The 16056-nt window shown below is 39.0% G+C and overlaps 2 protein-coding genes across 6 annotated transcripts in view; one reads left to right on the plus strand and one right to left on the minus strand.

Moving 5' to 3' along the window:
• Positions 1-265: 265 nt before the first annotated feature.
• Positions 266-16056, minus strand: part of LOC145437905 (uncharacterized) — a 109856-nt gene continuing 94065 nt past the window's right edge. Inside the window, exons 2-6 of the mRNA XM_080315292.1 lie at positions 7263-8603; positions 5629-5855; positions 5206-5350; positions 3472-3551; positions 266-498 (exon numbers count right to left, since the gene is read on the minus strand). Coding sequence (XP_080171418.1) covers positions 274-498; positions 3472-3551; positions 5206-5209 — 309 coding nt within the window. The 5' untranslated portion in view covers positions 5210-5350; positions 5629-5855; positions 7263-8603 and the 3' untranslated portion in view covers positions 266-273. The remainder of the gene's footprint in view (positions 499-3471; positions 3552-5205; positions 5351-5628; positions 5856-7262; positions 8604-16056) is intronic.
• The window catches only part of LOC145437879 (adhesion G protein-coupled receptor L4-like), a 46081-nt gene continuing 42365 nt past the window's right edge, over positions 12341-16056 (plus strand). For 2 of the 5 annotated variants that reach the window (XM_080315218.1, XM_080315220.1), the window contains exons 1-2: positions 12344-12892; positions 13308-13340. In XM_080315218.1, coding sequence (XP_080171344.1) covers positions 12793-12892; positions 13308-13340 — 133 coding nt within the window. In that variant the 5' untranslated portion in view covers positions 12344-12792. Of the gene's footprint in view, positions 12893-13307; positions 13341-16056 lie in introns of all 5 variants that reach the window. The other 3 variants (XM_080315219.1, XM_080315221.1, XM_080315223.1) reach the window with 3 other exon arrangements.

Raw genomic sequence — 16056 nt, forward strand, 5'->3', positions numbered from 1 at the left:
CCGCAGCTTCAACACCACTGTGTTGCAAGTTGGAACGCGGCCAAGGTCGGCTCGAAACTTCCAACCTGTGTTACATGGGTATACACTGTAAAAAATAATCATGGGTGTACCCATAGTCCAGACCTGGTCCCACCTGAGTCATGTTGACATGGAAAAGGCCCATGATAACTTGTTGACATCCATGTAGACCTGTTGACATCCATGTTCCTACCCATGTCCTAATAATGCTTCAAATTGACCTTTCACCTCTACTAATGTACACATACCCTGTGGTTAGATGTATTTAGCTGTATTTGACATCTGGAATGTTTGCAAGAAAATCTGCGAAAAGTTCAATGAACTCGCTGACGCTGGCGCAAACTTCATGTTGAAAACGCAATACGTCGCCACTGTATGATGGAAACTCATTAGTCCATCGACAGATTCCCCAACGAAATGGATTGTCCACTTTTTCTGAAGAGTATCGCACTTCCTCGTCGGGTAGACATTCTTCGGATCCTATAATGAATATAAATGTCATTACCATCCATGCACTATTCAAGGCACACGGGTTGATAGAATACATATGAATAGTTTCCAAGGTGGTTTAAAGTTGTACCAATCACAGCCAGTTAAGATGACAAAAATCTATTAGCACCTCATTACAATGACCTTGTCTATGAATTGTCTCGGTATGTACCAAATCTATTTTTCACTTGACAATATCAAGTATGCACACTAGGGCGGTTCAAAAATAACATTTTTTTCCTTAATCTTGCGGGCTACATGATTAAATCGTCAGGTTACCTTAAAAAACGACGCACACCAAATTTGAATTCATTCCAACCAATATTCGCGGTTTACGTAGAGTTTGAAAATTTTGAATTTGCCAAGAAACGCAAAAAAATTTTTTTTTCAAATTTTTCTGCTAACCCCATGAAATTGTTGGGCTGTGTTCAAAGACTATGCAAAACAAATTTGACTCAATTCTAAGCAGTAGAAGTGGAGTTATATCAGTTTTTCTTTGATAATTCTGGGATTATCCTTGATCGGTGGATAATCCAAGAATTTTCATCGAAAAACTGGAATAACTCCACTTCTACGGCTTGGAATTGAGTAAAATTTGTTTTGCATAGTCTTTGAAGACAGCCCAACAATTTCATGGGGTTAGCACAAAAATTTGAAAAAAAAAATTTTTTGCGTTTCTGGGCAAATTCAAAATTTTCAAACTCTACGTAAACCGCGAATGTTGGTTGGAATGAATTCAAATTTGGTGTGCGTCGTTTTTTAAGGTAACCTGACGATTTAATCATGTAGCCCGCAAGATTAAGGAAAAAATGTTATTTTTGAACCGCCCTAATGCACACATGCACAGTCGACAATATCAAGTATGCACACATGCACAGTCTTCCATTCCTTTACCTCTGCACCACTATACTATTTGATGCTACGACCTACGATTATCCAATTATTAATAAATGGATGGATTAATGCACGGATGGGCGGTAAATCCAGGATTTGAAAACTTGTATTTTGGTGACGGAGTTCAACTTTGGTGATTGCGACCCGGCCAAAGGTTGTTTGTGTCTTTTCTGGGAATTCCGAAAACAGAACTACTCGCTTTTTCAAATCCGCAAGTAAAACTAAAACTAGGACTAATCAATCACCTTATAAAATTCAAAACTAGAATTGTAACTAAAATTACTCAATTTTCAAAATCCACAAATATAGCTTTCGATACAACAGCCATTGTAGCAGTATATTTATTAAACTCGAAAGACTTTTCGGGTGCCTCTTTACAAGAGTTATCGGCACACTGAAGGGATTTAAACAGGTTTAAAAGCAAAACCAAAAAGGCAAAGTATGACGCAACGCAACAATCAAAATCACAGACCATGAAATTCGCATTGTATCAATGGCAACAATAACAAACTACGAAGTATACGGACATACGTTACTATAGTAGCAGCACAATTTGTAAATAAACAATTACACGCACGGAACAACACGCACTAATGAGAAATTTGTAGGTTAACCTATAGAGGAAATCTTTCTGTCTACATAAAATAGGTTTGCTCAACTGAATAATAGTAGACTCCAACACTTTTAAATGAAACACAGACCTACCCCGCGCAATGACAGTGAACATATTGTCATCATAGTGCTGTGCACAGGCAAGGTTTTCGCTCAGATGCTGACCGATTGACGAAGCATATGCTTGGTAATCATCATAGCAGTCTGTTTTTGCAGCGAATTTGCACTGACGTGCGAGCTCCGTTCGATCATTTGCGCATGTTTTTGACCGAATCAATTTTGGGATATGCTGCTTAATACGCTCAAACAATCTTTGAGATGTACGTCCTACATACCTACTATCAACAGTGGCACTTGTATTGGTAAACAACATTACTTGCATCAAAGGCCGGAAGTACATCTTTTCGAGAGTTGGGTAACAAGGGTTTCGTCGTGTACACTACATGCGTGTTAACGCTGTAATAGCAACGGTGAACAGCCAATTTAATAAGCTTTTCAAATCGGCTAGACACGTTACCTAGCCAAGGTAGGTGTAAAAATGCCGGGCATTTTTCTGGGCCATATTTTGGAGCTGTATCCGATTTTTTCAGTTCCCTACAGATGGAGCATTTTAATATGTGGTCCGGATAGCCAATAGTCAATAGCCAATAGCCAATAGTCAATCGGTCAGCATCTGAGCGAAAACCTTGCCTGTGCATAGCACTATGATGACAATATGTTCACTGTCATTGCGCGTGGTAGGTCTGTATTTCATTTAAAAGTGTTGGAGTCTACTATTATTCAGTTGAGCAAACCTATTTTATGTAGACAGAAAGATTTCCTCTATATCCTACAAATTTCTCATTAGTGCGTGTTGTTCCGTGCGTGTAATTGTTTATTTACAAGTTGTGCTGCTACTATAGTAACGTATGTCCGTATACTTCGTAGTTTGTTATTGTTGCCATTGATACAATGCGAATTTCATGGTCTGTGATTTTGATTGTTGCGTCATACTTTGCCTTTTTGGTTTTGCTTTTAAACCTGTTTAAATCCCTTCAGTGAGCCGATAACTCTTGAAAAGAGGCACCCGAAAAGTCTTCGAGTTTAATAAATATACTGCTACAATGGATGTTGTATTGAAAGCTATATTCAAGTTCTGTACCACGAACCAGCTATTTAAATCCACAAATATATATATAACTTACAACTATACCAAGAACTTTTTAAAATTTGATACTAGAACTAGTACTAGCAACCTTTTAAAATCGGGAGCTTACGAACTAAATCACAACTAACAATATCAGTGGTTTTTGACTGGTTTTCCCGCAAGGCAATGGCGCACACTAAACTCACATTGTTTGTAGGGCTGGGGATAATGATTCGAGCACTTGAATCCGAATTAAGGATTATTATTATTGTTGTAGTATTGTCTTGTAGTATTATTGAGCAAACCAGTTTAGGCCATTATCAACAACTCACCTTATCCACAATCAGGAAGCTGTCGAAGCGTTCATTGAAAATGGTGGGGATGCCGACCACCCAGTCCAATTTCTGATTACCTGAATGAGAAGTGAGAGATCAGCTCAAGTGAAACACTCGAGAAAAAAAAACGGTTTAAAAATTAAATAAATGCAGTTACAAAAATTAAATGAATGCAGTTACTGTTTGTGTAGTGTGAACTGCAAATATGGGCGTGGCAAAAAATATGCAAATTTTAACATTGCCTTAGGAACCAGACAGTTTTTAAAATCGGCAACTTGAAATACCCTATTTCTATAATATCCTACCAAGTAATGACCTTTATAAATCCGCAACTAACGAACTATAATACATCGAACTCAGCCATGGGCAAAGTGAGCCCCGCTATTTTGAGAAGCACGTGTGGCCATTTTTTGGAATTAAAAACATAAAACCTACTTTTGAATATTGCTGAATAAAACCATAAGCTGGATAAACTGAGCTGGAATGGAAATTGATTTACTTTGAAACCTGCTCAATAATATATCGCGATTACATAGCGTACGTCCCTCCCAAGCTTGTATGCGTAATCCAGATTTAAAATCAAGTCAATGTAGCAAAGTCGTAACAATAAGTCACAATAAGTTACTCCTTCCGTATAGTTTGGTTCAAACCTTCTTTGTTGCCATTGTCAGTGCGCGTTTTGACTGAGACCTCATCATACATAAAGGGTGAATGGACATATCATAAAAAGAATGTCGAAAGCTGAAATGCAAAGATGGTATGGAGCACTAAACACAGGGCCGCAACTGCCGCATCCCAGACCCCTCAAATGGAGAGGGCCCGAGCTCGAAGCACCAAAAATTACTTCGTAAATGGACATAAATCATATAATTTATGAAACTTCATTCAAATTTTCTTCGCGCGATATATAGTGACTAGATGTTTTGATAATAATATGGGTACCACTCTACCCGCAAGAATAGCTAATTTGTGGAGATCAGCATTTCGGCGTCGGCCGTTAGCGCGTCAGGACACACCAAGACGTTGACAATGACGTTTCGGCTAACATGTGACTCTGCGAAGTGTGCTGCAAAAAAGCTCAACGACAAGGAAATCTTGACCAAAAGTACCGCCACATGTTGGCCGAAACCGATATATATATATCAATTTCATCAAGTCGCACTGTTAAGATATAGCCTACCTTTTAATGTATTGATATAAAAACCCGGATTACAGAGAATTCAAAATGTATCATGTTTAACATTATCTTGAATTAGGGGGGAAAATAAATATAAATTTTCATTTCGTTAATTAACCGTACTTTTCTCATTAGGCTATCTAATATCAACACATCCACGGAGACGTATTTATTAAAAATGTAATTCACTGCTTTCCATTTATAAATAAAATCAATACACTGGAGAATATAGCTGAACATGTTGGCTCGGCTCGGCACGCCAACTTACTTTCTATTACTGAAGTGGCCTGCAGAGAAAAATAATTGCCCATCCCTGAACCAACTAGATCTGTGGAATCACTCAGGTAGGCTATTCGATTTCAACCCACCCTCGCGATGACATGTGTTTTTCAGTTATTAAGCACCTACACAACTGCGAAGCTGGAACAAGAATTGCTCACTTCCCGAAACCCGCAACTAAAATTTCAACTAATCATTTTTCACAATCCGCGACTAGAACTACTCGACAGATATTGACCGCCAACTAACTAAATTTGCGAAAGTATCTTACTTACCCATAACTTTTTGAATTTCTATCGGAATTTCTTGCGGTTGCAGGAGACTGAGTGCAGAGCTCCAAGTCTTTTCCAAAATCTTTGAGGTCAAGTCAACATCCAAACAGGCTTGATTCAGGCAACATATTTTCACTTCTTCTAAAATCTGAACATTGTGACAGATTTACATCATAGCTAATTAATTAAGTTTGTCTGCAGGAGCCTTTAGTACTATCAGTAGTCTCAATTTAAGCACAGGTCGGGCTTGTGGTCAAGGATATGTCACAACTATCGTAAATTATTTCAGGAATATATATATGTAGTTTGTTTTGTACTATCATAGCATTCTGTAAAACGAACTCTTTGTGAGTTTGTTGCAAAGTCGCAGGTTGACTCGATCATGGCAATGTTGTGTTTGAAACCACTGCGTTAGATTGTACCTACCAAGGGAGCATGGGTCAAAACTGATCTTCATTCTCCATCAGTATTCTTGCTGATGTTCCATTTACGACACTGTCGCGGCCTGATTTAAAAGTTCTTCTCATTTCATCTTGCAGCATCTCTTCATCTGGCACCCTCTATTTCCACTCTGACTTATTTCCTTTTGATGCTCGTCGACGCCAAGTTCGTCTTCGGAAGGGTAGATATGTTGACTTTGCAAACAGCTTTCTCTGCACAAGTATAGAAGAGTCACGATAATACTTGGCTTAGCCATGGAAATATCTCTTCAGCGCAAAAATAGCAACGTGCTTGTAAGAAATCGATTGCAAGGTTGAAATTAAAGGGGCACCACTGTAAATATGATGTGGTCTCTCAAGAAATAATCTATAAAAAACTCCAATTATGATACCGTAATTTTCCAAGTATAGTACGCCCCCATGTATAATACGCACCCCTAAAATAGCATGTAAATTCTGGGGAAAAGCCTGTACCCATGTATAGTACGCACCCTGCATTTCAGTACATGAATAGTTCCGATTTCGTATACGATGTCATTCTGTTTTGCGATGTCACTCTTGAACAATCATTACACAGCGATCGCTAATCATTATACAATTAGCGGGATTGTCTTTAAACGATAGTAGATAGCAGCCAAAGCCTGCGAGGCGGGCGGCGCGATAGTTCAGGCTAGCGACACAGCATCTTAAGCACGAGAAGACCTTTTACAGATGCGATTGCTAATCATTATACAATTAACGGTATTGTCTCTAAACGATAGTAGCCAAAGCCTGCGACGCCGGCGGCGAGTTAGTTTAGGCCAACGAACCGACATCTTGCGCACGATGCCTATTGTAGATGCGATTGCGCCTAGGCTAACGGTTATGTCATGCGCAACAGGTCTGTTGGAGATGCGACTGATTACGCAAGCGATTACATCTTGCGCACATGGCCTCTTGTGTATGTATAAATTGCGTATGTGATTGTTCGGGCCGGTCGTTGACGCGATGAATTGGCGAGAATTGCCACGCACGAGTGTCTATTAGTGACCTAATTTTGCTCGCGTACAAACGGCAAACCAACTCAGCAGGAGATCGCGTGCTTTTGCACACGATTCTCGTTAATTGGATACACGCTTCCCACTAATTACTACGCGCGATGGCTGAAAGTGATGCGCGATTGGAAACAAACATGAAGAATGAAGATAGGTGTGATTTCAAGTTTTTTATCGGGGGAGATTTTTTTCAAGCGTGTTGTTCCCATGTATAATACGCACGGCGCACCCCCGATTTTAGGGCAAAAAACCGTGAAAATTTTGCGCATTATACATGGAAAATTACGGTAAATTCAATTACCCCAAATATAATGATTTTACTGCATTTTGATTTAATACAGTGTTCAGTATAACAAGTCGATTTAATTTCTTAGTCGTTTTTTTTATCTGGACCATACAGTGAAAATGTGACGTTCGTCAAAATAACCCCATGGGATATCACCAAAACCAGAGACAATTTGAAAACACCAAGGTCATATTTGGAATCAGTGTCGTTCGGAACCCCGAAACAACTCTTCGAATATGCGTTAAGAGTGTAATCCTAGTATAGTAGCCTACCAATTTATTTGTGGTAATAATTACTTACTTTCATCGTTTGTCAAGATTAGTCGTATTACTCCTTTATCTTGAATTGTCGAGAGATCATACGAGGCAAATGCCTCGTCGTAATATAGAAGTTGAATATACTGTCCCCGATATTACTCCGAAATACAGTTCTCACAGTTTCAGCTATCTCAGATCTGTGATCCATTGTAATCACTCGTTCATGATCTCCAGCAGCCTCATTTTCAATGTCACAAATATCACAGGAGTAACATTACAAACAACTGCAGTATGTATATCTGTAAAATACAAATTTACATCAGTTCCTTATGTTTCTAGGGTTTTCAAATCTTGAATGAAAGGCTCGAGTATAGCATGATATCCCATATTTTTTAAAGCTGAAGTTTTTTCAATCACCTCAGGATGAATATTCCTCCAGTTGGATAAATACTTCACTTTAACATTGCCCAGTACGGTACAAAATAAAAGCAAGGAAGCTTGTGAAACGTCTATAGGACTACTAACGCATTACCAACTACCACATGATCTACAACTACATACAAATGGATACGCAGTAAACTTTGATCACTATTTGCAGTCGTTTGGCAGTTCCCGCTATATACCGGTATCTGACTGAATACGACTAAGTTGCTTCAGGTTCGACTATACCCAGTGACGCATTGCAGATTCGGCGAATATATTACAACGAAGACAGGAACAATAAATACATCAATACTTACCATCCAATCCACGGCTTAATACAGCAACAAGCCATAAACTTTGCAACTTTGACAAAGACAACCTATGAAATGACCAACTCCATCAAACTTCCTCTTTTTTGCAATCCTTTTGAATTGAACGCTACGGCTATACTGTACGCATGACTGGTTTTGTAACCAGATAATCCGGAGTCATTATGGCTCCGTAACCGAACGGCTATGTTTGCGTGCGATGATGTAGCTATGTACGAATCACGATGTTTGTGTATTGCAATATATCCTGTGAGGATGTAACGATGTTTACTTGTCACTCAGCTGAAATAGCGATATAGTGAAATGGTAAAGCGTCCTGCTTCTTGATCGGTAGGTCATATGATCAAGTCCCGGCCATGTCAGACCAAAGACTAAAAAACTGGTATCCGTGGCTATCCGGCTCAACGTTCAGCATTCAGGGATAGCATGGTTATCGCATCTCAATCATCAAAGCATCTCAATGGTGAAAACCATATTAAGTCTAATATCTCTCTCCCCCCTCTCTCTCCCCTATCTCTCTCCTCCCCTCTCCCTCCCCCCTCTCTCTCTCTCTCTCGCTCTCCTTTCTCTATGCTCCCTTTCCCTTCTTTCTCCCCCCTCTTCTTTCTGCTCTATTCTCTATCTCTCCCCCACTCTCTCTCCCCTATCTCTCTCCTCCCCTCCCCTTCCCCTCTCTCTTTCTCTCTCTCTCCTTTCTATATGCTCTCATTTCCTTCTTTTCCTCCCCTACTATTCTTTCTGCTCTATTCTCTATCTCCTCTCTCTCCTTCTCTCCCTCCTCTCTTTCTCTCTCCCTCTCTCGCTCCTCTCTCTCTCTCTCTCTCTCTTCCTCTCTCTCAGTGACGATGATGATAATAATGATGATGATATCACTAAAGCTCAACGTGATACTCTTACTTGATAACCATAGACATGGCTCCCATCATGTCCCATCATGGAAGTTTTTGTCATGTCAACATGAGATTTTAAAACCATGTCGGTGTTTTCATGGAATTAACATGAGAAAGAGGAAGTCATGTCATTTCCATGATAAAATCCATGTTTATTTTTTACAGTGTAGCTCGGCTCCTAGTAGTTATGATATCCGAGTAAGCGGCGTATATAAAAAAGCTTAAAACGATAGTGGGCCGTTCTACAAGATTGGGAATCATCATATGAAATATCGACATGGTGTAAAGAGCTATTGTAGTCCAAATTCTATTGATACCAAATTACCAACAGTAGGATACGCGGGCACATATTTCAATATCAATAGCAGTAAATAAATTGGTATATTCGTATAATTTCATCTTGAGTTATACTTTTAATACACTGTTGTGTAACCGACTTGCGTCTTCATTTCGCAAATCTTCATCGTTCAGTTGCTCCATACGGAGTGAGAGTTTCTGCGGAAGAACCAACTTTGGAGGTCGGGACTGATTTCAAAGTCGATTTACTGCATCAGACAATCCCATTCCATCACTGAAATGGTACCATGATGGCGTTTATGCCTCGCATCGAAAGCGTAGTACAGGCTCTTCGACCTTGGTATTGGAAAATGTTACGTCCGAAGGCGAGGGATTGTACGTCTGCGAAGCTGTCAATGCCGTCGGAGGGGAGCATCGATCTATGAATGGATATTCGTTTATAGAAAGTATGCATTGATCATTTACCTATGGCAATGCATTTGTATTACTACAGGCAGAGGAGGAATCACTAGGTATGCCACAAATAAAACTGATCGTGGAAAATATGTTAATTGAAGACTGCACAGTTTGCACTTCCTTCCGGATCTATTCCAAAAAACTTCAATACGTGTCTTATATCATAACAACTGCCAGTTTTCGTTACTAATGCTACGTTATCATATTACAGTTGACACCAGCCTGTGATGAAGACGTGAAGAAAATAGATCGATTGTAATTGTAATTCAATTCTACGATTTCGATATACCTTCTTCCCAACATTTAATGTGTGTGTTGGCTATAATAAATGAATAAAGGATATCACTGGCAACAATGTGCGACCGCTTTTTCTATAATTGTGTAAGTGTAACTGAAGAAACCTCATTGAAACATTGTTTTGCGATGAGGATCTGATCAGCTTCCAGTATCGAAATAGTTCGCACCGTCGCTATACTTGACCGATGTAGAGCGGAAAACGCACATTTATTCAGGGATAGCAATAAATGGTGACAGATGAGTAGTCAATTGCTGTAGTTATAAAATACTCTACCGCAATGGTTTTGTCACTACAGCGAAGTGAATGAGTATTGCGATAGACATCCAAGTAAAGAGGAGTTTGACATGGAAAATACTAACGGTGAGCTGAATCCGGTCGACCGAACTTGACTATTTCTTCCGGAACGGTAGAGATCATATTTCAAGAACTGTTTCATTTCAACCACAAGTTGCAATGACGATCAAAACTATGCTAAATTAAAATATAACCCAGCCGCCACAATCCAGTTACAGGTTCGACTTGCACATGTTCCCTTTCTAAGCGGTAATCCAACATCCGCACTTTGCAAACAACTTGTCGTCGACAATTAATTTAGAAAATGACATGATGTAGTGGCTGTATGTTCTCTTTAATGTTATTTACTAAGTCTATTATTGATTGCACCATTAGTAGGTTGCTCAGCAGTTTAGTAAGATTAATCGAGAAATGTTTAATGTTAAAAGATCCAAGTCGCATGGAAGTGGAAATGTTAAAATGTTTAGTAGAAAATGTCGCATGTTAAAATGTTTAGTAGAAAATACTGACATTAAATCCGTGGTTCTTAACCACGTCACCAGCTCTCCCGCGTATGGTTCTACATCACTTTTTAGAGTGAGAACCATTTGTAAAGTAGACATGATTTGATGATTTGAACAATGAGTATACTTGTTTTCGAGAGCTACAAAACACAACGTCATCGAATGGGGGTGTACACCTTGGGATCAAAGCCGATACGTATGAGCCCGTACCAAACAGTTGTTATAAGAACCTTGATTTTCATCAAGAAAATAATAATTTGACTGGAATGGAACAATAGGCTGACCAATGCACGGGGTGCATTCCACAATTATCCATGCGGTCCACGTTCGGCCACGGCAGGATATGCATGCGTGAAATCAAGAATTATATCTTCCTAAAATTTGGCCGTGCTGAATTGAAGTATATATTAAAGTCTGAAACAAACAGATAAAGACCCGGTTGAACTATTTGTTCAGCGCAGCATGCTTTATTGTACTCGCAGTCATTACTGCGCTGTCAAATATTGGTATAGAATGGCGCTTTGTGTCTCAATTGTTCTCAACTGGTCCTGTCCTTACAAAACTGTTAAATACACCAATAGTTGGGCGTAATAATACAATAAGGAAGTTTCCGCACTTTCATATCAGTGATGTGTTATGTAGTAACAACATTCGTGACTGCAAAGGAAGATGGAATTCGTGTGGCTATAATTATTGTTTTCTAGATTCAATTAAGTTGTTGCGTGGATTCAATAACAGGTTTACTTAGTAATATAGTGTGTATAAATGATATCACATTTTAACGAGCTCCATATTAACACGCGAGGCTGGATAGCTTCGGCCATACAAAGATAGTATGTCAGAAGAGGTTATACCAGTTATGCCTCGCCACAGATTCAGATGTCTGTCGCGAATCTTGTTGGAATCTCCGTGAAGAATTGTATAAATATTTAGAATAAGGAATGCAGACAAGGTCATGCAGAATCAAAGCCATAGAACTGTTACAATATCTGGTTTTTATTGTTCATTTCATAAACACACTGCTGCGTATCGTCTATTAATGGCATGTGCTTCACGACAATGACTTGGTAATGTTCATGATCGTTGCTTTCGTAATCTCCCGGGCGACTTCGACACTCGCGCGCTTACAGGAATCAGTCACTCTGGTTTTGCATGCGCCCGGAACTGTATCATTGCTTCCGACTTTCGTGGCTCGGCTCACCATCGCTCAGGGCTTTTTTGTAAATCTGCTAATGCTAATATCTGGTAAATTAGCACATCTGACTGTAAAATATATTATTTCAAAGCCAATAGAGTGGATTATTTCCACCGTCATAATCGAGTTCCTATTTGAGAATGTAAGGTCAACTCATCATCCTCCTTGTTCTGCAGAACGTCCGGTTAATGTAGTGATTTTATTCGTGACAGCGGCGACCGTTTAGTTTGTGATCACAGTTTGTGTAATTCGAAATATAAAGCTAATACCGAAACGCTATTTTGTTGGATGTGTTTGTGTTTGATGTCACCATATGAGTCAAGGATGGAGACTCATTTAAACTTCTACGACTCTTCAATTCTGGTTATACCTGGCGATACGTACGAATTGCTTATTTTAATAATGAAGTATGGGTTATTAAATATTCACCACCACAGTATCCCGATGAATTACAGTTATCAAATGTGGTTTCGTCAACTATTGCGGCATGACAGTCAATGCCACACGCACCGGGTGAAGTACGTGACATATATTTGTCTTCACGATGGACTTACGGTACGGTAGATCACATGACTACGTGAATGAGTTGACGTGAGGTCTTTCCATGATGGATATCCCAAGTACATGACCCTGGAAGGTTTTTGTCGATCGTGACTATTACCGATGATATTGTATCGTCAACATTTCTCTTTTGTAGCTACCGGAATTTCCCTGTTGTTATGGAGTGTCCTTTGTGTTTGGTAAGCAGAATTGAAGTATTTCAGATATCGCATCTTTTCGATTTCTGATGTATTATCCATAGACGTGAAAGCTCAATAGTATTTGATACGCGAAATAATAGTCCATACTTGTTTCAGAGATAACGTACGTATTTCAAGATCTAGAGTTATGGATACTACTAAAATGAAGCAAAGCCAATGCATATCTTGGATATTTCTCCGCTGCTCGATTGCAATACTGGTAATGCAGACGTCTGTGTCTGGTCAAAGTGAGTGTTCGTTATAATTAATTCATGAGTGATACGTGCCGTTAGAAATCTATCATGTATGTCATGGACGAATATACCTGGAACCATATTTCTAATAAGCGATCGTTATCGAAATTGACTTCATCCACACTACTGTGATCTCAAGTTGATCTCTTTAAACGAAATCCATGTCGTTGTGTCCGATGATTGATGAAACGAATTGATGATTGTGGAATCATGTTAATTACATTAACGACCCCCATGATGGATTATTTCTGTAGTCACTTCCTAATATATATAATCGAATCTACTAAGAAGATGTCCATGTAAAATGATATCTGCTCCGTTTAGTAAATCGAAAATGTTAATATCAGTAAAATAAGGGCAACTTCCATACGGATGAAGATTCGTGATACGTAATTTTTTCCTTCAATAGACACTACAGACGTGATATCTACGACAGGTTCAGGTGAGCATTTGTTTTTTGCATAGTTCAACATATTTTGACTGTATCATCGCATAATTGTCTTACACAAAGGGAGTGAGAGTTTAACGTACTTTACTGCGCAAATTAATATCCTATTATGCCTAAGCAACTATGAACACATCACATTTTGTAGTTGAATCAAGGAAGCATGTCACCTATAGCCGATATAGCCTATAGCTGCAACTAAAAGTATTTCCCAATCTACCTATACTTTATTCTGGTGCATGCAAAATCCGCCATCATATTTAGTTATAATTGGGAGCAGTTTTTGATGCACTTATATCGTGGGACAGTTGCACTTCATTTTATTAAAAGTTGCACTAAAAAGTCGCATTTATAATTTAATAGAAATAGTAGGGTATGAGATACTCGAAAAGATCAAGATTTACCGGCTATTCTCTTGTTTCGTTTTTTCCTCGCTCTTCAATCGATCATGCATACGTTGCTATGTTATTACGAACATGACATCATTTCGTCGTCAGCTCCTGCAGGGCTCTCAAATTTGCCAACTTTCCCATTTCACGAACGGCCGGGGAAGATCACCAAACTTACATGTTTTGCCGGTACGCAGCAGGAAAATATTGCAATGCTGAAATAGTTTTCCGCAAAAAGCCAAACAGCAAAGCGATAACCCATAAAACAAGTCAGATACCACACCTCATACCCCTGCGTCTGGAAACTTGCCCCTGTACATTGCAGCAAAACTCAGTATTGGCGACATTGACAAAATCAATAGCCCAAAAAGGTGATCCAGTCAAAAAGAAATTATCAGTGGTATCGCTTGGCCGTCCGACGAAGAGAAAATGGTCTTAATTTTGGGCGATAGTGAACAATCAAGCTATTTATTTATATATAGTTGATGGATTTCGTGATTGACTGTGATTTTTGAAAACTGCACTTGCAAGCTATTGCTTCAAAAATAGCATTGAGGTGTAGCTAATCCATCACATAGGTCTTCGTTGAGAAAATCAAACAGAGAACCAGAGGCTACTAGATATAGTATTATAGCATTTTTTTAAACTAGTTTTTTAATTCAGCGCAATAGTTAATAAAAGTTTCAATAAAATGTTGCACGAAAAAATAGAAGGGAATTGCAAAAATTTGCAATATAATACTTTTTCAAAAAGCTAAAAACACCATACTACATAAATTCTGAGTATTTAGGAAGTTCCCCAAGGCAGTGAAAAAAATTGCAATGATCAGCAATATTTGTTGACTTGTGATTTATTTTAAAAATCGTCAGAAGTCGGGGAAACGCCTCAAATAACAATTTTATGAAAATATATGAAGTAAGAACACGTTACGATTGATTTCAATGAAGTATTTTGGGGCACAATTGATTTCACTGTTTAGCCAGAAAGTGCGACTGTAAAGTCAACATCTTTTTATTTAAAGCAGTATTGTTCAATCGTTCTTGATGGATAAAACGTTGAAACACTCTTTTTCCACATGTAGCATATACAGTTCGAACTGTCCAGTTTTTATCTTTGTCTCCAATTTCCATGCCAAATTAAAGTTATTACCTATGGAAAACTGAACTTCTATCTATATTTTGTACTCAACTTGTTTCAAACTGATATTCAGACCACGGATATAGCAAAAACAGCTAGCAAGCAGTCTATTTTCGTGATGTGAGTGTACTCAGCATATCCACAATTAGTGCATCAACATAACCAAAAGAAAAGGAATTTGAGATTGCTTGGTGTAGCCCAGCGGTTCTCAACCTTTTTTGACACGTGCCCCCCTTGGCGATGGTCAAAAAAATCGCGCCCTCCTGACCCCCCTTACACATATCGTCATGTCAAAAAGAGCACATCATCTAATACAGAGGTGGGCAACCTTCCTACTAATCATGGCCGCATTTCGATTACTTATGTAGCCTAAGGCCGCATTCCAGGGCATAGCCGCAATGAACGATCTGGACGCAAAATGCCTATGGTAAACTGTCCATATCCATTCCCGGTGAACTCCGGACTATTCTACTTTTCGCAACGGCCTATTGTACGCACAGAAATCGCACATACTAATTGAATTAGGCGTCGACGGCCCCACAAATACCCTTCTACGGCCGCATGCGGCCGCAAAGGGCTGCCCATGCACCCCTGATATAATAGTATACAAAAGGTATATCTTACGCCAATTTTGAATCCGCATTACAGTTGTTTAGTCTTTTACATTGCTGAAAAACATCCCCAAACTTGTTTGAAAATAACAAAAAAAAAGACATTCAAGGTAGGTTGCGTTGGGACTAATCTCAATGCTGGTAGTGACTACAGAGAGCACGGCGTCGTTCTGTCATGCCATGCTAAATTTGATCAGCATGGAAATGAATTAAATTGTGTTGATTTATAGCCAAATTGAAGACGAAACCGGGCAACCTATATTGCATCTAAGTCTGTCTTAGGCAGTGCAGTTCGCCAGCCATCAACAACAGCTACTGAGATTTAGGCTACTGCCAAAGCTATAAAGTAATGAATGACTTGCACGTAGGAATTTCTCTAAATCTTCAAAGGATAACAAAAATTTGCGCAAATGAAGTTGAAGTCAGCCTTTACTCCGTTGAGCGCGACTGCTGGAGTTTGAGTTTGTCAAGCTTTCTAGAATACGAATTAAGTTTAATCTCCAATAATCGTATCTTCAGAATGGTTGTGAAACACATGTTTAGTCACAATTTATCCAGACATTGACAAGAATTTCT

The sequence above is a fragment of the Botryllus schlosseri genome, chromosome 4, assembly GCF_051294905.1.
Source record: "Botryllus schlosseri isolate E-star chromosome 4, Bs_hap1, whole genome shotgun sequence".
In the NCBI taxonomy this organism is placed as follows: Eukaryota; Metazoa; Chordata; class Ascidiacea; order Stolidobranchia; family Styelidae; genus Botryllus; species Botryllus schlosseri.